The 20,392-nt window shown below is 38.5% G+C and overlaps 1 protein-coding gene and 1 pseudogene across 3 annotated transcripts in view; one reads left to right on the plus strand and one right to left on the minus strand.

Annotated features, from left to right (window-relative positions):
- Nucleotides 1-11,154, plus strand: part of CDO1 (cysteine dioxygenase type 1) — a 22,000-nt gene extending 10,846 nt beyond the window's left edge. For both annotated transcript variants that reach the window (XM_080679828.1, XM_080679827.1), the window contains 4 exons: nt 982-1,059; nt 2,537-2,691; nt 8,008-8,177; nt 9,052-11,154. In XM_080679828.1, coding sequence (XP_080535954.1) covers nt 982-1,059; nt 2,537-2,691; nt 8,008-8,177; nt 9,052-9,081 — 433 coding nt within the window. In that variant the 3' untranslated portion in view covers nt 9,082-11,154. The remainder of the gene's footprint in view (nt 1-981; nt 1,060-2,536; nt 2,692-8,007; nt 8,178-9,051) is intronic.
- Nucleotides 11,155-16,927: 5,773 nt separating this feature from the next.
- Nucleotides 16,928-17,822, minus strand: LOC308253109 (ER membrane protein complex subunit 2-like; annotated as a pseudogene). The gene is made up of 2 exons: nt 17,111-17,822; nt 16,928-17,007 (listed from the first exon to the last, which is right to left on the minus strand). The product of its transcript is annotated as an ER membrane protein complex subunit 2-like (transcript).
- Between the last annotated feature and the right edge of the window lie 2,570 nt (nt 17,823-20,392).

Genomic DNA, 20,392 nt, shown 5'->3' on the forward strand with positions numbered 1-20,392 from the left:
CATCATCAGTACCTCTTGGACCAATAGAAACTTTAAAGTTGAGTTTTATTTTCTGATGGTGTGGTTGTGGTTGTTTTTGGTCAGGATTTATTAATTATTGTTATTATTATTATTATTTTGCTTATTACTGCCTTCTCATCATCGTAAAAGATTTAGTGTTACTTTCCTAATATAGTGTCCTACATTCTAGTACTTAGATCAACCCCCTCCCGCCCCCCCCCCCACACACACACACCCTGTTTGTGGAGGACTTTTCATTAAGGGTACTTTTGAATGTGGTGTGTATCTGGGCTATAGTAACACTAAGGAGAATTCTAGAACAGCTATTTAATAAAACCTTGTTTCTCAAATTCAGGTTTATCTACCCCAGAGAAAACACATGACAATACAATAGCAACATATTTGCCTAGCACACTAATGCACTTTGCAGTTACCTTCTGTGAGAAACCTTTTTTCAATCTGAGGCAGTCCCATGGAGAATAAAGAAATTTACTTTATTTCCTGTTAACTTTTCCATGACATTAATTAAAACTGAGCAGCTGTAAATGCAGCGATTCAAAATATAAAAATGTCCAAAATGAACTGGGAAAAAATACTTTTCATTTGTGCTAAATTAAAAAAACCACATTCAGCCTGGCTGGCGTTGCTCATGGTTGAGTGTTTACCTATGAACCAGGAGGTTATGGTTCCATTCCCAGTCAGGGCACATGCCCGGGTTTCGGGCTCTGTCCCCAGTTGGGGACACGCAGGAGGCAGCCAATCAATGATTTTCTCTCATCATTGATGTTTCTGTCTCTCCCTCTCCCTTCCTCTCTGAAATCAATAAAAATACATTAAAAAAAAAAAAAGAAAACCACATTCTTAGTTGCTTAGAGGTAGAAATAGTAGCATCTGTAAATGAATGATACTTTATGACACACTTATTTTTACCAGTGCTTGTTTCATCAACCAAATTCAAACTTCTGAATACATTCTTTTCAGGTACACCCGAAATCTTGTGGATCAAGGAAATGGAAAATTTAATCTGATGATTCTATGTTGGGGTGAAGGACATGGCAGGTAATACAACTATTCACAGATTTTTATTAGAGTGTCTATTCCAGAATATGCAGTATACAGTGCCAGGCTGGCCACAAGTCTTGAGAGAACTAACAAATCTCATTTTATAATTATTTGTCCCCTAATCCTACCAACAAATCTCATGGGAATTAGCCTGAGGGGTTTAGGCATACACCACGAATATCAAAACCAGCCCCCAAAATAAGTAGGTGGTAACCAGTTTAACTTATTCTCTCTCCAAACTTTTATGGGATTGTGCTAAAACTTGACTTTTGTATTTTGAAGTGTGTAAATAATTTTGGGACTAAAGACCTAAATGTCCAAATTTGGAGCTAGAAAAGCAATACACAAATTGGGACAATTTCTTTTCACTTCAAGTTTATGGTTTACTTTCTTTATATAGAGAGTAAGGCAACTTAAACTAATACCAATTCTTTGAAATTTGGTTCCTTAATTGTCCTTAGTTTAAACATTTGCCAGCATTATTGCCAATTGAGTATTAGTATCTCTTTAAACATATCCTTCTCAGTCTTTTGAGAATGGTGAGACAATAATCCAGACCCATTTTGATGGGAGAAAGGAAACAGGAATTCATAAAGTTTTGGAAAATTAAGTTTATAGAATACATTTATATACTCATGTAGAGTGGAGCAGTTTTCCCTTATTCAATATTTTTTCAAAGTAGATTACATATAAAGAATAGGACTAGGCTCTGTGAATTTTAGGAAACAAGTTCTTCCTATGGTACATATGCATATATTTTAATCAACCCTATAGCTAATCTTACTTAATAAACTTAAATACTATTTACTATAAGCTTGTATGAATATATTATTTTCCCAAATCAAATTTACTTTATTTCCCCCACAAATATTGGGATGTAATCACAGGTAGGGTGCTCTAAATCTACAGAATGTTAACATTATATGTATATTACAGTATAATAGGATGGTGGCAATAGATACATATACCTTTTGTCCCCCAAAGGAAGGATAAAAGAGAGAAAGCCTGGGAAAAAATCATCAAATGTTAAGGGATCTTCTCAGTGTGATGCAATGATTATAGATGATTATTTTTGTCCTTCCTAAAAATTCTCCAATGCAGTTTTATAATCAAGTTTTAGTGCAGCTTAACTGAGTTATTAAAATTTGCATTTGGAGAAGATAAAAGGTTGCTGGTTTTGTGTTTCTCTTACAAAAGTAGTATTATAACAGGGTTTGAAAAAATTAACTGTTCTTTAGTAGGGGGTATGTATGAAAACTGCTCCTCTTATATGCATTGATATGGAAGACATTTTCTCTATATTACACAATATTGAATTATAAATTGATGACATTTCAAAATTCAGCTGAAATGGATTTTGTCCTGGGAGATGTCCTATTGACAGTGTGCCGCTTTCAGCTCTGGGCTGAACGTTACTGCAGGTCTGGGTACTGGACCATCTACTGAGTTCAGTTGTCCTTTTGTGTCTATCTAGCAGTATCCATGACCACACCAACTCCCACTGCTTTCTGAAGATGCTGCAGGGAAATCTAAAGGAGACATTATTTGCCTGGCCTGACAAAAAGTCCAATGAGATGATCAAGAAGTCTGAAAGAATCTTGAGGGAAAACCAGTGTGCCTACATCAACGGTAACATCCAATAGCTTTTTCTAAGGGCAAGTGGGAAAAACCTTTAACTCCCATCAGAAATATTGGTTACTTACACATGTGCAGTAGAACTTGGATCATGAAGTCACTAATTTCAAATGCTTGGAAAAGGACCTGAGAGCAATGGGTTTTGCTTTTTAAAGTTTTGCATGTGGACTAGAATCACTTATTGGAAACACATGCTTGTAGATTAGTGCTGACTGAAACGTCATTTATGTGCCAAATCTTAGGACAGTTAGAACTGAATATGAATTTATGTATGTAGAGTCTTCTAATGAAGGAGTGAGGCCAAGGTGTCAATAAATAAATAGAACAACAAATTGATGTCTCTCTCTCTCTCTCTCTCTCTCTCTCTCTCTCTCTCTCTCTCTCTCTCTCTCTCTCTCCCCCTCCCTCCCTCTCTTTCTCTGTCCCCTCCCCTTCCTCTGTCTCTCTAAAATCAATGAATAAAGAAAATTTAAAAAAAGAAAATGTAAAGCAATGTTCTGGAAGTAGTTATGAATGCTAGCTAGTCCTTATTTTTCTAAAATGCATATACTTAAAGGCATATTCTCAAGGGAAACTTTACAAAGCACATTATTCAGCAGTAATTTATAGATCTCTCACTAAGAATTCATTCTTTCCCCTAACTGTGATATGGAAAACCAAATGCTTTTTAGGGGAGGCAGTGATTAACATCTGTATTCTTAAAAGGGATAATAACTTTCCAGAAAGCTTGTTATGCTTATATGAGATCATTTATTCCCATTTACGGATGAAATTCCAACACACAGGAAGATTAAATAACTTGTCCACATTACTCAACTTTTAAGTGGCAGCCAGGATTCTAACCTAAGCAATTTGATTCCAAAGGCCATACTCTTATTGGATGCTATTTCACTTACATATAATAAGATACTATAGAGATTTTTCTGGCAAAGAAGGATCTTCTTTAAAGACAGATATTGGCCTTGGTACTGGCTTAAATTTGTTCATTAGTTTCAGAGTACATTTAGAAAGGTCAGATTACAAAGTAGTTCCCCGTTATCTGAGGGGTAAACGTTCTAAGACACCCCTCCCCCTCAGTGGATACCTGAAACTGTAGTTAGTACTGAACCCTATATATACTATGTTTTTTTCCTATACATGCATACCTGGGATTAAGTTTAATTTATAAATAAGGCACAGTAAGAGTAAAAGCAATGATTAATGATAATGTAGAACAATTATAGCAATATACTGTAATAAAAGTTATGTAAATGTGGCCTGTGTGTGTGTGTGTGTATCTGATAACTAAGATAGCTACTAAGTGACTAAAGGGCAAGGAGCCTGTACAGCAGGTTGGACAAAGGGATAATTCACATCTGGGTGGGATGGAGCGGGAGATTTTTACCACACTACTCAGAACAACAGAAATTTAAATCTTATGAATTGTTTATTTTCAGAATTTTCCATTTAATATATTCAGATCGTGATTGACTGCAAGTAACTGAAACTGCAGCAAGTGAAACTGCAGATAAAGGGGGACTACTGTATGGGAAGTTTTTCTTCTCATTCACATAACACAAGGTGTTAGTTTCTTAAGTAGCAGAAAACTCTTGAGGGTTGCTATATATACGAGGCACACCAGATTTTCAAGAACAAGTTTGTTGCCCATATAACTCACAAGAAAAGCAAAAAGCCTTTCAGAGTAATTACTTTCTGCAAGTCGCAGAGTCTTTGTGAACCTAGATAGGTCTTGAAGAATAGGCAAAGAGTCTACAATGCCAAGAGTATAGGAGCCAAACAGATAAGATAAATGAGCGCTGCAGGCCGGGAATAAGGCTTGGGGACTGGTGTGTGCAAGCCACGGGGCAGCAACAGGCACCCAGCTCCAGCGAGAGCATCCTGACTTCTTTATCCATAGATGTTTATGGGAAATTTTGCCAATTGGTAAAATATTGGGTGGAATAAGCTAAATATTTCTGTAGACTAATTACTCATATGATTAAAAACCACATATTTACAACCTTTTATTTTTACCGGTGCAGGAGGAGTGCAGATAGATACTGATCAGTGGGAAGGATGTTTTAAGTACAGGGAAGAGCACGAATGAAGGCATAGTCACTGCAAAAAAAAATAAAAACTCGTCAGGAATGGTCTACCTGGAGGAAAGAAGGAAGAATGGGCTTGGACAGGAGTAGTGCAAGAGTAAAGTGAGATCAGGTCCTAGGCCTCCAAGGCCAGCTTAAAATAAGAGCTTGCTTTGGTGAGCAGAATTTTATTTGGGAATATCTTGATCAATATGGTAGCAGTGTGCAACATAGGGTGGAGGAAAGGGAGAATTGGGGCAAGCAGACGAAGTTACCTATTGTAATAGAAAAAAGATGGACATGGCCAGGATCAAACCAGTATCCATAAGTGTCACCAAGTGCAGAATTACTATGACAGAGGGGGCAAAGAAAAGGAGGCAAAGACAAAAATAATAATGCTGGAATTCTTAACAATTGGGATCAGACATGAGCCTTAGGAACTTCTCTAACGGACAGGCAACTAGTTTTTGCAGGGCCTTTGTGTACAGATTGCCCAGCATGCATTGGATGGTGTATGTATTTGTAATTGGAGAAACAAATAATTTGTGTAAGGGCCGTCACTTCTTAAGAATATTGAACTTTTGTTCAAGATTGTGCTTCAGCCAGTATCTTATGAAAGAAGTAAGCTTTAGAATTAAAGAATTTACGGATCTGAGAATCAGGCCCCATTTTTAGAAGTGAGGAAAACCGAGGGTTCTAGAAGTTGTGAGTTGTTTCAGGGAGTAGAACCTAAGTCTTCTGCTTCTAGGCTTTGCTCTTTATCACGCACCCTCATGGAGCTAGATCATAAAGCATAAGGCCAAATTGGGTGCCTACATTAGCTCCACTAATTATACTGAATTCCTCCCTTGACTAATCCTCAAATCCTCTCCTAACTATAAATTTCCTCTCAGCATATTTTTTCAAAATCATGTATTTTTTCATTATTTCTTTATTTTAATCTTCTTTGAGACATCTCCTCCAGGGCCTTTTGACCAGCTTCATTGTGGATTGGTTGATCTCAAGGCCAGGGCTCCACTGTCATCCTGGGGTCCCCTCACATCATCCAGGCTTTTCCTTTGCCATCTTCTTTTGCTAATCCCCTTGTTTCCTGATCTCATTTCTGTCTAGTTCTTGGTCCAGGCCTTTGTTTTAGTGGAGCATGTCCTCCAGTTGCTCTATGAGAAAGGGTTCCAGAAAGGAATTTTTTGAGACCTTATATATCTAAAATCTCTATATTCAACCCTTGCAATGTGACTGCTAATTTAGCTGGCTATGGAATTCTGACCTGACAATCACATTCTCTCAGAACAATGGAGGTAATGCCTTATCGTTTAGTTTTTGGTCTTAAAAAAATTATTATTATTGATTTGAGAAAGAGAGAAACATTCATTTGTTGTTCCACATATTTATGCATTCACTGGTTGATTCTTGTCTGTACCCTGACCTGGGGGTTGAACCTGCAACATTGGCATATCAGAACAGCGCTCTAACCAACTGTGATACCCAGCCAACGCTTTCAGTCTTCTTGTTGAAAATCTACTGTCATTCTGATTCTTGAATCTTTCTATGAAACCTATTTTTCCTTTCTAGAAACTTTTGAGATATCTTTTGTTATATTTTCTCTGTCTCCAATATTATAGTGATTTATACCATGTTGCATGATTTTCATTCATTGTGCTGAGTACTCAGTGGGTTCTTTAAATCTGGAAATTCATGTCCCTCTATTCAATCAAATATTGTCTAGTTATTTCTTTGACTTCATTTTTTTTTCTCTGTTTATGAAATTCCCATTGCTCAGATATTAAACTTCCTCTTGATTTACTTTATCTTTCTTTCCTATTTTCTATCTTTGTTATTTTGTTCTTTGAGTCTTCCTCTGCTTCCTTAGTTTTTCTTCCAACCTTTCTATTCAGGTTTTTATTTCTAAAAGCTCCTTTTAGTCTCTAGTTCTGTTACAGTATTTTGTCTTATCTCTTTAAGGATATTAATGATACATTTGTTTTTTAAGCCTTCTCTCGAATTATGTCTGTCTCTAGCTGCTCTTTTTAGGTTGCTCTGGCCTCTGTGTTTCATACTAGAGGACTTGCTCAAATGTCTGGTGACCTTGGCTGTGTGCTAATATTTAAAAACCAGGGACAAAAAATATCAGTTGGTAGCTCTAAACACTGGACTTCGTTCTAGGATAATCTGGCAGAGCTTTTTTCTTGATGAACAACCAATGGCAGTTGTTCTTTGTTCTTGAGCCAATCAGATTCCCTGGGAAACTGCTTCCCATCTCCTTCCTGGAGAAGAAAATTCCTGTCTGGAAGCATTCTGGCAGCTATGTGGTGAAGAAAGGGGGACTCTTCTCATTCAATATGTAAATTTTCACTTTGGTCACCTCTTTTTCACCTTTCCTGATCTATTATATTCTTTCTAGAGACCAGACCTCAGACTTCTACCAGAAGGAAGGAGAGGGAGAAGTGGTAAAAGGGATGTAAGTCTCTAAACTGAAATAGGCTTTTAACCAGTTCTTGTACTTTTAGAGTACATCTTCCCCATATTCAGAAATACCCATGCTCCCAATTCCTGAGCTGTTTGGGTGGGGAGAGGGAGTTTCATAATATAAATCACTTTATTTCTTGGCTATCTCTATGTATGAATGAATATTTAGCTTTCTTTCTCCTGCAGAGCTATTCATTTATAGTTAATGATGAACAACTCAGGTTTGAACTGAACGGGTCCATGTATACCCAAATTTTTTTTTCCAATAAATACCTGTAATGTTTTCAATTTGAGGTTGGAGGTCCAAGGATGTGGAGTGCTGACTGTATGCTTTGATGAATGCTATTTTATACATGGGGGCGGGGGACTAGAGCATCCTCAGATTTTTATATCCATAGGTGCCTGGAACCAATTCCCCCATCGATACTTGGGGACAACTTAAGTTTTGAGAGAGTCAAAAGTTATATGTGGATTTTTGACTATAGGGTGTGGGAGTTGGCATCCCTAATGTCCATGTTGTTCAAGAGTCAACTGTACATTCAAGCTTTTAAATTTTTATTAATGTTTTCTCTTTTTTATGTATGTTGATGCCTTTTTTAGTCTTTTACTGATGTTGTAGGATGTTTTCAGGAAATAACAGAATGCATGTGTCTTATTATCTTTAACAAGAAATTTTATTCCTAATGTACCCAATTGATTTATGATCTTACGTGACTGACAAAATTTTTACTTACAGCAATCCTCTAAAACCCTTCATCTGTTCTTCTTGGTTGTTGTTTAGATTCCATTGGCTTACATCGAGTAGAAAATATTAGCCATACAGAACCTGCTGTGAGCCTTCACTTGTACAGCCCACCTTTTGATACATGCCAAGCCTTTGATCAAAGAACAGGATATAGAAACAAAGTCACCATGACATTCTATAGCAAATTTGGAATCAGGACCCCATTTGTAAGTATAATTTCTCTCCCTCTTTTAGTGTTTTGTGGGTTGGTAACATTACACTGTATTCATTGCTTTTTTTGTTCTAGATATTACTTAAATATTTTAAATATTCTCAAATTAAAGTTTAAATGAACCTTAACTTAGGGGAAAGGCTCCTTATATCCTAATTCATTAACTTTGGAGACTATATTTTCAATATATAAATAAATCTAAATTAGATGCAAAGATTTATTAAGTTCAAAAGTATGCTCATTTCTAAAGAAAATGTTTTCATTTATTAGAGAAATAAGAGTGCAATATATTTGATATAACTTCAGCTGTGACTTATTATTAATCGGTCTAATTTGCTGAGACAACACAAATAACTTGCAGAGTTAACCTTTCCAAAGTTTGAGACCCTATTCCGATTACCCAAATAAAGAAACATGCCTATTTTGATTGCCAAATTACTTTTTCTTTCAGTAGTGCTGCTATTCAGACCACAAATAAATGACAGTAGACAATCATGTAGACTAGCATGTTCCCCTTGAGGAACAGGTGTTTCCACCTAAAAATAATGGTAATATGTTGTGGCAATCTTCTACCTCTGGCGAAATAAGTTGGCTATTTAGAGGAATGTAAAGACTGAAAATAATTCTCATGAATCTTACAGAAGTACAGCCTTTGAGAAAAGCCAGAGCACAATTTCCACAAGTGATTGCCCTGCTTTGTTTTCAGCATTTTGATTCCTAAGAGCTACTCTTAAGACAGGAACAAAACAATAGGGCTCCATTGCATAGCTGAGTTTCCATACACTGATAAGAAAGAAGGACTACTTAGAACAAGCTGAAATGTCTGGTATGAAGATTCTTACACAGCTTTCTTTTTTTCCTTCTTACAGGCAACTTCAGGATCACTGGAGAACAACTAAGGAGCACCCAGCCCTCTATGAGCTGTGCAAAGTTTCGCCTTCAATAGGAAGGCCTCCCACCATTTGCTGTTCAGTCATACACTCTACAAAGCCAATACTTAGATCTCCTGTAAGGCAGATGCTAATTATAAGGCATTAAGGAAGCAAATAGTGCCCTAAGCAACTACAGAAGAAAAATATCACTAAAGAAAAAAAAAAGGCTTGTGATTTTAAAGGCCAAATCAAGTACTCTCCTGGTCTTATTCTCTAAATCAGGGGTGCGAACCTTTTTTCTGCCAAGGGCCATTTGGAAATTTATAACATCATTCTCTGGCCATACAAATATCAACTTAAAAATTAGACTGCTATATTTGGTCAAACATTTAATTAATTCACCTCTAATGCCTTGGCAGGGCTAGACCAAATGATTTTGCGGGCCTTATACGGCCCGCTGACCAACGTTTCTCACCCCTGTTCTAAATCTATTGGAACCATACTGGGAATGTCAGTGAAGGGTTTTACAGCTTTTGGGAACGCTTTGGTCTCTGAACTATAATTAGCAATATATAAAAACTATGGACATCAAATGCCTGCTTTGTGACTTGGATAACTAAATGTAGATGTCTTTAGTATACTTTGTATGTTCTTAATATTTGAAGAGAATTTTCAGAATCTGTGGATTTTATTTTTTCAATCATATTTTACAAATTCCTGTTCTATAAACAATAGGGTTTTGTAGATAGAGAAACTTAAAGTACTTTGACATTTGGTAATGAAATGAAGGGCAAAGGATTTAGAAAAGTAGATGTATTCAAACCCACAACAAACCAAAAACATAAACTCATGTCTGGTATGTCCAGTGGTCATAGTGAAAGACTTTGTACTAGTCTCAAATTCTAATAAAACTGGATTTGAACACATTTGAAGTTATCTTCTGTTTAATTTCATAAAATTCATAGTTTTTTAGATTTGGGTAAACTACCAAAAGCAGTGCAAAGTATGATTTTATGATGTAAGACTATGAGAGAGCCCACAAAAATGCATTAAAAAATAGCTTACCTTGCCCTAGCCTGTTTGGCTTAGTGGATAGAGTGCCGGCCCTCAAACTGAAGGGTCTCAAGTTCAATTGCTGGTCAAGGGTGTGAACTTTGGTTGCAGGCTGGATCCCTGGCCCCGTCAGTGTGCATGCAGGAGGCAACCAATGGACGTGTCTCTCTCACATCGATGTTTGTCTCTCTGTCTCTCCCCTGGGTGATGATAAACAAACAAAAAGTAGCTTACTTTTTTGGGTTTTACATGTGTTCACTAATTGGCTAGAGATACTAACCTGAGGGACTAAATGTAGACCTAACCAAAATTTTGCCTAAAAATTGTGTGCGGGGTCTATAAAGGCATACCTCGTTTTATTGTACTTTGCTTTATTGCACCACACAGATGTTGCATCTTTTACAAATTGAATGCAAGACCTCCACCGGCAAAAAGATTACAATTCGCTTTATATCGGTAGTCTGGGACCAAACCTGTAATAAGGTATGCTTGTCTGATTAAATGTGAATTGTTTTCCAATATGTAAACACTGGGGATTTCATAGCAGAAGATGTGGATTTCTGCTTCTTGAAAATTTGAAGTATCTCAGAATACTGGACCTGCATTGCATTTTCTTTGCCATCAGTCAGCTAGGCTAGGGTCTGTTCCTTAAATGGGGCCACTCCTCCAATCTGCAGCAGCATCCAACTTGCCTGCCTGTTTCCCTTATGTATGTTACCAGCAGAGCCCACATATGCATTTGAGTTTGCTATCCCTACTTTAGGCAATTTTCTTAGGTCTATCTGTCAAAATCTTGGAATTTTATTATCTCTAGAAACTTAAAAAAGTCCTTTGAGCCAAAACCGGTTTGGCTCAGTGGATAGAGCGTCAGCCTGCGGACTGAAATGTCCCAGGTTCGATTCCGGTCAAGGGCATGTACCTTGGTTGTGGGCCCATCCCCAGTGGGAGGTGTGCAGGAGGCAGCTGATTGATGTTTCTCTCTCATCGATGTTTCTAGCTCTCTATCCCTCTCCCTTCCTCTCTGTAAAAACTCAATAAAATATATTAAAAAAAAAAAAAAAGAAATAGGTGAAGTTAATTTAAAAAAAAAAAGTCCTTTGAAGATAGTTCCACATAGGTCATTGGTTGCATTTATACCATCTCAGAATTATTTACCTCTTTACATATTTTTTTGTTAATAAAAACAAACCTCCTTATAAATTAGGTACTGTAATGGTTTTCTACTGCTGTTGTAACATCATCACAAACTTAGTGGCTTAAAGCAGTGGTCGGCAAACTGCGGCTTACGAGCCGCGGTTTGCCGCTCTGTTGACTAATGAGTTTGCCGACCACTGGGATAGGGGCTTAATCACAAGGAACAACAACAGCCTGTAATTACTGGAATCGAGAGTCTAGGTCAGTGGTCGGCAAACTCATTAGTCAACAGAGCGGCAAACGGCGGCTCGCGAGCCGCATGTGGCTCGTAAGCCGCAGTTTGCCGACCACTGGCTTAAAGCAACCCAAGTTTTATTTTCCTACAGTTCTATAGCTCAGAAGTCAAGCAGCTTTACTGTACTAAAATCAAGACATCAGCAGGGCTGTTTCTTTCTGTAAGTTCTCGATAGGTAGGACTTATTTTACTGGATTTTCCTTCTAGATACTGCTGTGGTTTGATATCTCTTTCCTCCATCTTCAAACCCAGCAATGGCAGCCTTAGTTTTTCTATCTCTTAGTTAGCACTCTGACCTATTCTCTTTCTCTTGTACGTTGAAGGACTCAAGTGATTAGTAATGTCTCCATTTCTAGGTTATATCCTTAGGACTTAATCTATCTGTAAAGTCTCTTTTGCCATGTAGTCATAGGTTCTGGGGATTAGGATGAGGACCTCTGAGAGGTCATCCTTCCTACCACAGTTTGCCCACTTGCTCCAAATGAGCCATGCCTATCCCACATGCAAAGTAGGTTCACCCCATCCCCAAGTCCCCAAAGTCTCATCCCATCACAATGTCAACTGAAATTCCAAAAATCTTATCTAAATTATATCTCATCATTTAAATTCAGTATGTGTAAGGCTTTATTATAATCCATCCTGAACACAATTATTCCCCATATTTACACCTGTTCAACATAGTTTAAAAACCTGCCCAAAGTTATCTAGCCAAGAAATTACAGAGCTAGAATTTGATTCCAAGCCACCTTCCTTTAAAACTCATTCTCTTTATACTCAAGCCTTTCAGGGTAAGAGAAACCTAGGCCACTTCCAATTTTTGTTTCCTATTTTTAAACAACAAAATTATGATATATTTATATGTTTTGTATGTGTGGTATATTTAAATGTTTAATATATTGCACTTTTAACACACAAATGTGGTCATACCCTATGTGTGACAAGTAATGGCCAAATCTGATTTGAGGATCCTTGTGCCTGTGGGCTCAACCTAAATGGCTGCACTGGTGGTCCTGGCTGTCCTGCCCACCTTGACCTCACGACTGGCCCTGTTCTCTGCTGTCCATGACAATGTTCACAGAGAAGCAGGCATCCTTCTCCTCAAGGAGCTCAGCACATGCTTGGGTTGATGAAATGTATGCACACACGGCAAGGCAGTGGAGCCATCAAGGGCTCAAAGGGATGATGTAGGAGGGAGAAGGAGCATTGAGGGCTGGAATCATGCTTGTTGCTGAAGGTGAATGGATGTAAAAGAGGAGGATAAGGAGCTGAGTCTAGATGAGGAGGAATGAGCCCTGTGTGAGGAAACAGCGAAGAGTGGTGGTGAGCCCTTAGCACTCAAGGACCTCCCATCTTACTTACAGCTCAAGCTTCAGCACTTCTGTTCCCTCTGCCTGGCATGCCCTTCTCCCAGCTCTTTCCATGGCTGGTTCTTCTTGCCCTTTAGATGTCAGCTCAGATGCCATCTCCCCAGAAAGGGGTTCCCCAACCACTCTACCTGAACATAAAATCTCCAGGCTATCTTCATCCAATTTCACTGACACACTTATGGTTATCTGAACACTGTCATTTCTTTTTTCACATTCTACTAGTAGGATGCAAGCCCCGTGGAAGTAGAAGCAGTGTTTCATTTACTGCTATATCCTGAGCACTGAGACCATATTTGACACAAAGGGGGTATTCAATGGATATTTATGAAATGAATGGAAAAACCCTCAATATCCTTACATAAGAGTTGTATTAACAAACCCTTGATGCTATGTTCTCTTCTACATACTATCAAATTGTGTACCATGTTATTTTTATTAAGTATAGGAATTCTATACTTAAATTTTCAGTCACAGACTTATTTCTTCTTTGGCCTATGTCAGAGGCTTATCGTTTGGTGTGGGTTCATTAATCATATACTTAGACAAGCTAGTTGATGATTTGGGCTTTTATGTGTATTTCGTAGGAAGGCACAACATTACCTCATTTAGCAATGGTGTTTAGCTTTTTTTTTCTGACTAACAATCTCTGGATGCTAAAGAAATTCTCTCCAAAAGACTAGCATACAACAAATGTGCATACAGTTTCAGAAGAGATTTCTGGACCCTCTAAAATCCTCTAGGGGCCCCATTTAAGGAACCCTGTCATATGTGAGTCAAGATGTATGGGAAGTAGCTGGTGGCTATTTCACTTCATTTTCTGAAATAGGAGGGCATTAGCAAGCTGGGCAACTAGTTAATCTTTTAAATGTTACAACAGGGTTTCTAGGAAACACCAGAGACCATTGCTACTTTGTCCAAGGCACGTCCACACATTGCACAAGATCTGTTTTCTGTCTTCCTAAAAACATTTCAGGAAAAAAATGTTTCATAATATTATTTATCCACTTAGTAGATGCTTTTTTAAAAAAGTGTATGTGGAATAGTGAAATAAGCCATATACAGAGGACAAATATTATATGATTCCACTTATATGAGGTACCTAGAATAGTCTGATTCATAGAGACAGAAAGTAGACTAGCGATTACTGAGGCAGGGGGAGGAGTTTTGTTTAATGGCTGCAGAGTTTCTTTTGGAGATGATTAAAATAATTTGGGTATAGATAGTTGTAATGGGTCCACAGCATTGTGAATGTATTTGATACACCAGATTGTACATTTATGAATGGTTAAAATGATAAAGATGTTATATATATTTTCCCACCATAAAAAGGTTATTTCCTTTAAAAAGGTACATGTGGGAGAGAGTGTACCTATGATGTGTGGGTGGATTGTGTTGGAATAGGTAAGACCTGTCATAGAAAATGGAATAGGTAAGAGGGCATATGGTGAAGTTTCCTCTCCTCAGGCTCTCAGTTTCCCTCTCTAGAGGAAACCTGTTTTACCAGTTTCTTGTTTCCTCATTTATCTCTCCCATTGTTTATACGAAGTGTAGCATCCTAAACTCCATGCTCGTAAGGAGACCTTTCCATATCAGAATACAAACAGTTTTTGCATTCTTTTGTACTGCTGGCTGCGTGGTATGAACATACCATAGTTTAGTTCACCAGTCCTCTCCTGATGGACTTTGATGTGATTTCCAACCTTTTCCAATTGCAAACAATTCCGCAATGAATAACCACATACATAATGTCATTTCACAAATGTCAGTTGATCATTTCTTTATTATGAAACCACCAAGATAACTAAGCCCCAGGAAATGAGGTAATGGGAGAAGGTCATGGCAAGCCACCCTGGCTGAAGAGTAACCCTTCTGTGCAGAATCTATCACCTGATGCCATCGCTATTCAAATTCAACCATTTCCACTCGGTTCATTAGTTAAGCGTGTTCGTGTGAGCCCTCCAGCACTGTCAGAAACTTAATGCTCACAGAGATTAGTTATTACTAGCAAGAAAGCCCAGGGAAAGTCCATGTGTTTGTGACGAAACTAATGATATAGTCATGGTCACTTTACAGTTCTGCCCGTGCTCAGTAGAAAAGTTATGCATTCCTGTTTTTGTTTTCATCACTGAGCTTTTTGAGTGGTTGAAGAAGATGTGATAGACAACTTCATGTGCTATTTGAAAACATATCTCAGAGGTTGCTTAGTAAGGGGCATTTTGTTTATTTTTTTAATAACTCACAGAGACATAAAGAAGCTGTGAGACACAGAGATCTACTGAATATTGTTCTGAGCACTGATTTAAACCTGTATCAGTCTCAGAGATATCCATATATAAGCTCAAGGAAATGGTCATCTACTTAAAATACTTATATCTACATACTATAGTGATATGTATAATGTTTACCTAAAAGCACAACCAGAAAAATTCCTTGCACATGACGGGTAGAAATATTATAGAACCTGTATTACCAGTTTAATCTAATGAAACTGAAGATTGATTAGCCTTCAATGCCAAGAGCCCTCCTAGGCATTATCATAGCAAGAAGAAGTGTCATTACAAAAATAGATCACTGTGATGTACCTTTCAGCGAAAGCTGTAGGATAATCATGAGTTTATGCAGGATTCGTCTAACTGATAAACATAAAATAATCATATTATGGAATCATGAAGATGAAATGTACTTGAACAAGCCTTTTGATAAATGAAGAAACTGAGGCAGGTAAGGTTAAGGTAAACCAACATACCTGAGCAACGTTGTGTTAGTGCAGGTTCATACAACCTCATGGTAGGTGATGTTCAGGAATTTTGCAAGCTGGTTGGCAGGTTAAAATTGGCCCTATTGGGAGGGCTTACACTGTGGAAATCTGTCATTGCTACAGATCAGGGTCATTCTCTTTCCCCCGGGAGTCTGTTGTCAAACATTTGCCAGCACACCATTTTAGCTAAGGCTATTCAACCAATTCAAAATAAAGACAAGGTTTGCCTGGTCTATTTAAATATACATTTTTTATTTTTAAATTTTTATTGGACTTCTGAATTTTTAAGTCACTTTTGTATATATAGATATACATTATTGTCACCTCAGAGAAATCCTTTGAGGTAAGACAGGAATATTATTTCTCCCTGCCTCATTTCAGAGATGAGAACATTTAGGCACATGTAGATGAACTATTTTACCCTAGGACACACAAGTAGGAAATAGAAAAACCCAAATAGATGTTGCCCAGGACACATTGTACCTTTGGCAAAAGAGAAAAAATTATTAAGCAGGAACAGAAAGTCAGCAATGTTACTAATGCAATGGTTCCTCTATGGCTTTTCTATCTGAAATTTGTCATTTGGTTCCTGACTTCATACTTTAAAAAACCCTCAAGAAGTACTTAGGCTGAATGGAATAGTGAAGAGTCTTATTTTTCCTGAGTGGATCCAATTAATTATTGTGTCATAGCAGAGCTTGGGTCTGGCCTATGTTTTTATTTGACAAGGCACAGGTTATAAACTTAGGGACTATGTTCATAGTTATACCCCATGGCACCAGTTCATTATTTCAATTAGGACTCACTCAACTGCAAGTACAAAATGTGACTCAAACTAACTTGACCAAAACAAGTTCATATAACTATAAAGTTCAGGAGATTCTCAGGCAAGGGTGGCTTGAGGAGTTCAAACATTTTTTTAGGACTCTTGTCTTGCTCTCCACCTTTCCTTTTTTTTTTTTTTAAATAAATCATCATGGTTTATTTAATGAGGTTATTTCTACATCAGATTATGGTTTAAAAGCAGTGTGATATTAACAGAATGATGTACAATCAATAAGACTCTAAAATCCTTCTTCTATGGACCTTCCTGATCTTTCTGCTTAGCAATGGAAGGCATTTTTAGGTTTATATAAACATATTCTTTACAACTGCCTCAACAGGAAATTAGCATATAAATAGCACTGGGCATTTAGTAAATAGGTCACAAGCCAATAGGTTCACTTGTGCAGTTGTGAAGTGTAACATGAAAGAGTTTTCAAAACATTAAGATGGGGTAATCTGCCGTGTTTCCAACATGTCTTCGACTGTCTTAGAAGAGTATGTGGTTTCCTTCTTACTTCGACCTGCAAACTGATAAGCTGTTTATTTGACTAGCGGCCCAACTAGCTTATTTCACGTTGTCCTTTTTTGCACTTGCACTTGCTCTTGCATTAGAAGCAATATGACTTGCCGACATGTAAAGTCCAAACAAAGCTCTCATACTTCTGTTGTTCAGTTTCAACGCCTCTACACAATACTTTCTTGAAAGTTCAAGGTTTTCAAGTCCACCTTGGGTATATTTAACTTCAGCATATTGCTGGCAGTATAAGTGGTTATGTGGATTAATCATCATAAGCTCCTCTAAACACACCATTGGCTGCTTTAGCGTAGTCCTGTTCATCGATATAAAGTTCTGCAAGTTCATGCCAGGCTTCTAGATCTCCAACAAATTGTTCCAGATATTCATTCAGTTCCCGAATGGCCTCCACATTTTTCCCTGGGCTTTTCGAATGGCAATCTTATGCTTTCTTGCAGCAGTGTTAGTTGGATCTTCATGTAGAATTCGATCATACAGCTGTATTGCACCATCGTATCTTTCCATGGCTTCCAATCTCATGCCAGTTAGTTGCTTGACTCTGTGACTGCCAGGGAACTGTCTTCTCAACTCCTGAAGACAAAACAACGCCAAGTCATCCCGACCATAGTCTGGAGCTGCAATCATGACCTGTTCGTATATGATCCAAATATCATCTCCAAGCTTAGAAGCATATTCATTAATTAATTCCTCTCCAGCCTCCACAATTTGCTCACTATTTCTTGAGTTTTCATCTCTCCATTTTCTCATTTTATCTTGCATTTCTTCCCAAGTGACATCATAAAGCTCTGACACTGTCGCCATCTTCTCAGAACCTAGAGGCAGCTATCTCCACCTTTCTTGACTCTCAGGGGTGGGCAAACTTTTTGACTCAAGGGCCACAATGGGTTCTTAAACTGGACCAGAGGGCCAGAACAAAAGCATGGATGGAGTGTTTGTGTGAACTAATATAAATTCAAAGTAAAGGAGCGGAGGGGAGATCAAGAGAACCCTCCGCTCTTTCGGCTCTGAGGGCTGGATAGAACAGCTGAACGGGCCGGATCTGGCCCGCGGGCCGTAGTTTGCCCACGGCTGCTCTAAAGTCTACCCTTGTGGTGTTAAGATGATTCCCAGTATCTTCAGGCTTACAACTTTAGTTTCAATTTTGGTACAATAAGGGGCTATATCTTCACAGTATTTTCATAGAAGTTAGGAATTTAGCAATAAGGGCTCTGATTATATCACATTCCCATCCCTGAGGCATTCACTATGGCCAACAGGGTATGATCTTTACCCTGGCCCAAGTCATGTGTTTGCCTCTGGAGTCAGAAGTGGAAACAGCCTACTAAATCAGATGGGTTAGTGAGGGGTAGGGTCACCAAGGAAAATCAGAATTCTCTTATGAGAAGAAATGGGGAAGGGCAGACTAGATGCTAGGCAGACAAAATCAGTAGATTTCTACTACATAGGAACTGAATAGCTCAATAGATATTTGTTAAATTAATGAGTGAAGAAATGAATCAAAGATCATAAAAACTAAATCACCATCACCTTTGTAGGGAGCAGCTCTAAGGTCAAGCCTCAGGCTGACCTGTGGCAGGGCCACAAACAAGTCCCAGCCTGGAGGGCAAAGCTCTCCTAGAATCATTGAGCCTGACCTTGTAGCCCTCCCTAATTCCTTCCTAAGTAGCTAATGGCCTGTGGGAGGTGTAGCAAGTGTTGCCAAAACAAGAACATTTGTATACATGTTAATCTACCCTTGTTTTAATCAGACTATAAAATAAAGCATCAGCTTGAAGGCTGGGTCTTTTGTGTCCTCATCCAGGCATGGGAGATCCACCGAGCCCCAGCTGTATTCTCTTGTCTGTCTTTTCTTCAGTCCTTCACTGCCCCTCCTCAGGTTCACCCTTGGCTGTGCTGGCACGGCACAACCTTTTTACTCCTGATAACACTATTTCAAACAATTCAAGGGTAGTTTTTCTTTCTCTTACTGGTGAAACTTACAGAACACCCTATCACTCCAAAAACAGAGGACTTTACAGATAGACTCATGAGTGTGCCCCAAGGAAACCACCATCAGTTCTAACCCATGTCAAGATTCTTCCACTAGAATTATAGCTCTGTGCAATAGGAGGCAAGTGGGCCTTTTCAATTGTCCCAGAATCTAGCTAAATCATAAGGTTAAAAATAAAAGATGTCAAATACTCCCATATTGTAAAGAGAATAGACACAGTGCGGAAGAGGTTGGAGTAAGGATTTACCTTCAGGGTTTATTAGGAGCTGGTAGACCTATTGTCCTAGTAGCAACCCTATTCCATCACTCCTCCCCAGCCTGCATAATATATGACTGAGGAGTTGGAGTTTGCATTGCCATTGTGAGTTACTCAAATCCCTCTCCTAATGTTCATTCCTAAATCTATATGACTGCATTTAGCCTTTTAGAACCACATTCCAGCTCCTGCTATGACCACACCTCTTATGTCTCCTGACTACTACTCCTCCCTCCCCCCCCACCCCCCCCCCACCCACAATCCAATCTTCCCTCCCCCTCCCCAGCTGAGCCAGATTTTCCATTCAGATATTAGGCCTCCCTGTGCTTTGGCCAAATAACACTTTCCTACTTCACTGGTTTTGTTCTCCTGTCTCCTGCCTAAAATACACTCTGCCCCAGTACCCTGCCTTCTGAGAGTAATAGCAACTCCTCTCTTAGGCCCAGCTCAAAAATTCTTTCAGAAGTTTTCCCAGTGGGAGGGAATCTCTTCATTTTGGGGCTTCCATGAAATTTAACTTTCCTGTAGCACTTGCCACATTCTGCTCTAGGTTATAGAATTTTGTGTTTGATCTACCACCATATAACAGATGCCCCAGGTGCTGGACAGCCCCCAAAACAGAGCCCATTCAATGAGCCACAGCTACTAGTAATTCTTGTTGTATTGTGTTGTAGCAAGACTTTTTTTTTTTTTTTAAAGAATACTAATTTGTGTCTTTTTTTTTTTTTTTCTTTTGCTACTTTAGAGAAATCAGAAAGAATACTGGCCATTGGGAAAAAAAAATTCTGATTATATTTCCCTCTCTGATTTCAGGGGCTTCTGGACAATCTCTTCTACCCCAACTCCCCTTATTTTGTTTTTCAAGAGCTTAAACTGAAGAGATTATAGTGGGTGTTCAGGGGTTGGGTAGGGTGGGAGGCAGGCTCCTAGAAGCCTTTTGGATGGTAACTGGATGGAAAGGACATGGAAGTATTTGGAAAAGAGTGAACTTGCGGTACACCTAGGAAGGCTGTACTGAGAACTAGTGTCTCAGCTTTGGCACAAAGCAGGATCTTTTCAAGGACCACGCAGATTTAAGCAATAAGCTTATCGGTATCTACAAGGTGAACTGACCTAGAGGTATTT

This window comes from Plecotus auritus (assembly GCF_963455305.1).
Source record: "Plecotus auritus genome assembly, chromosome: 7".
Lineage (NCBI taxonomy): Eukaryota > Metazoa > Chordata > Mammalia > Chiroptera > Vespertilionidae > Plecotus > Plecotus auritus.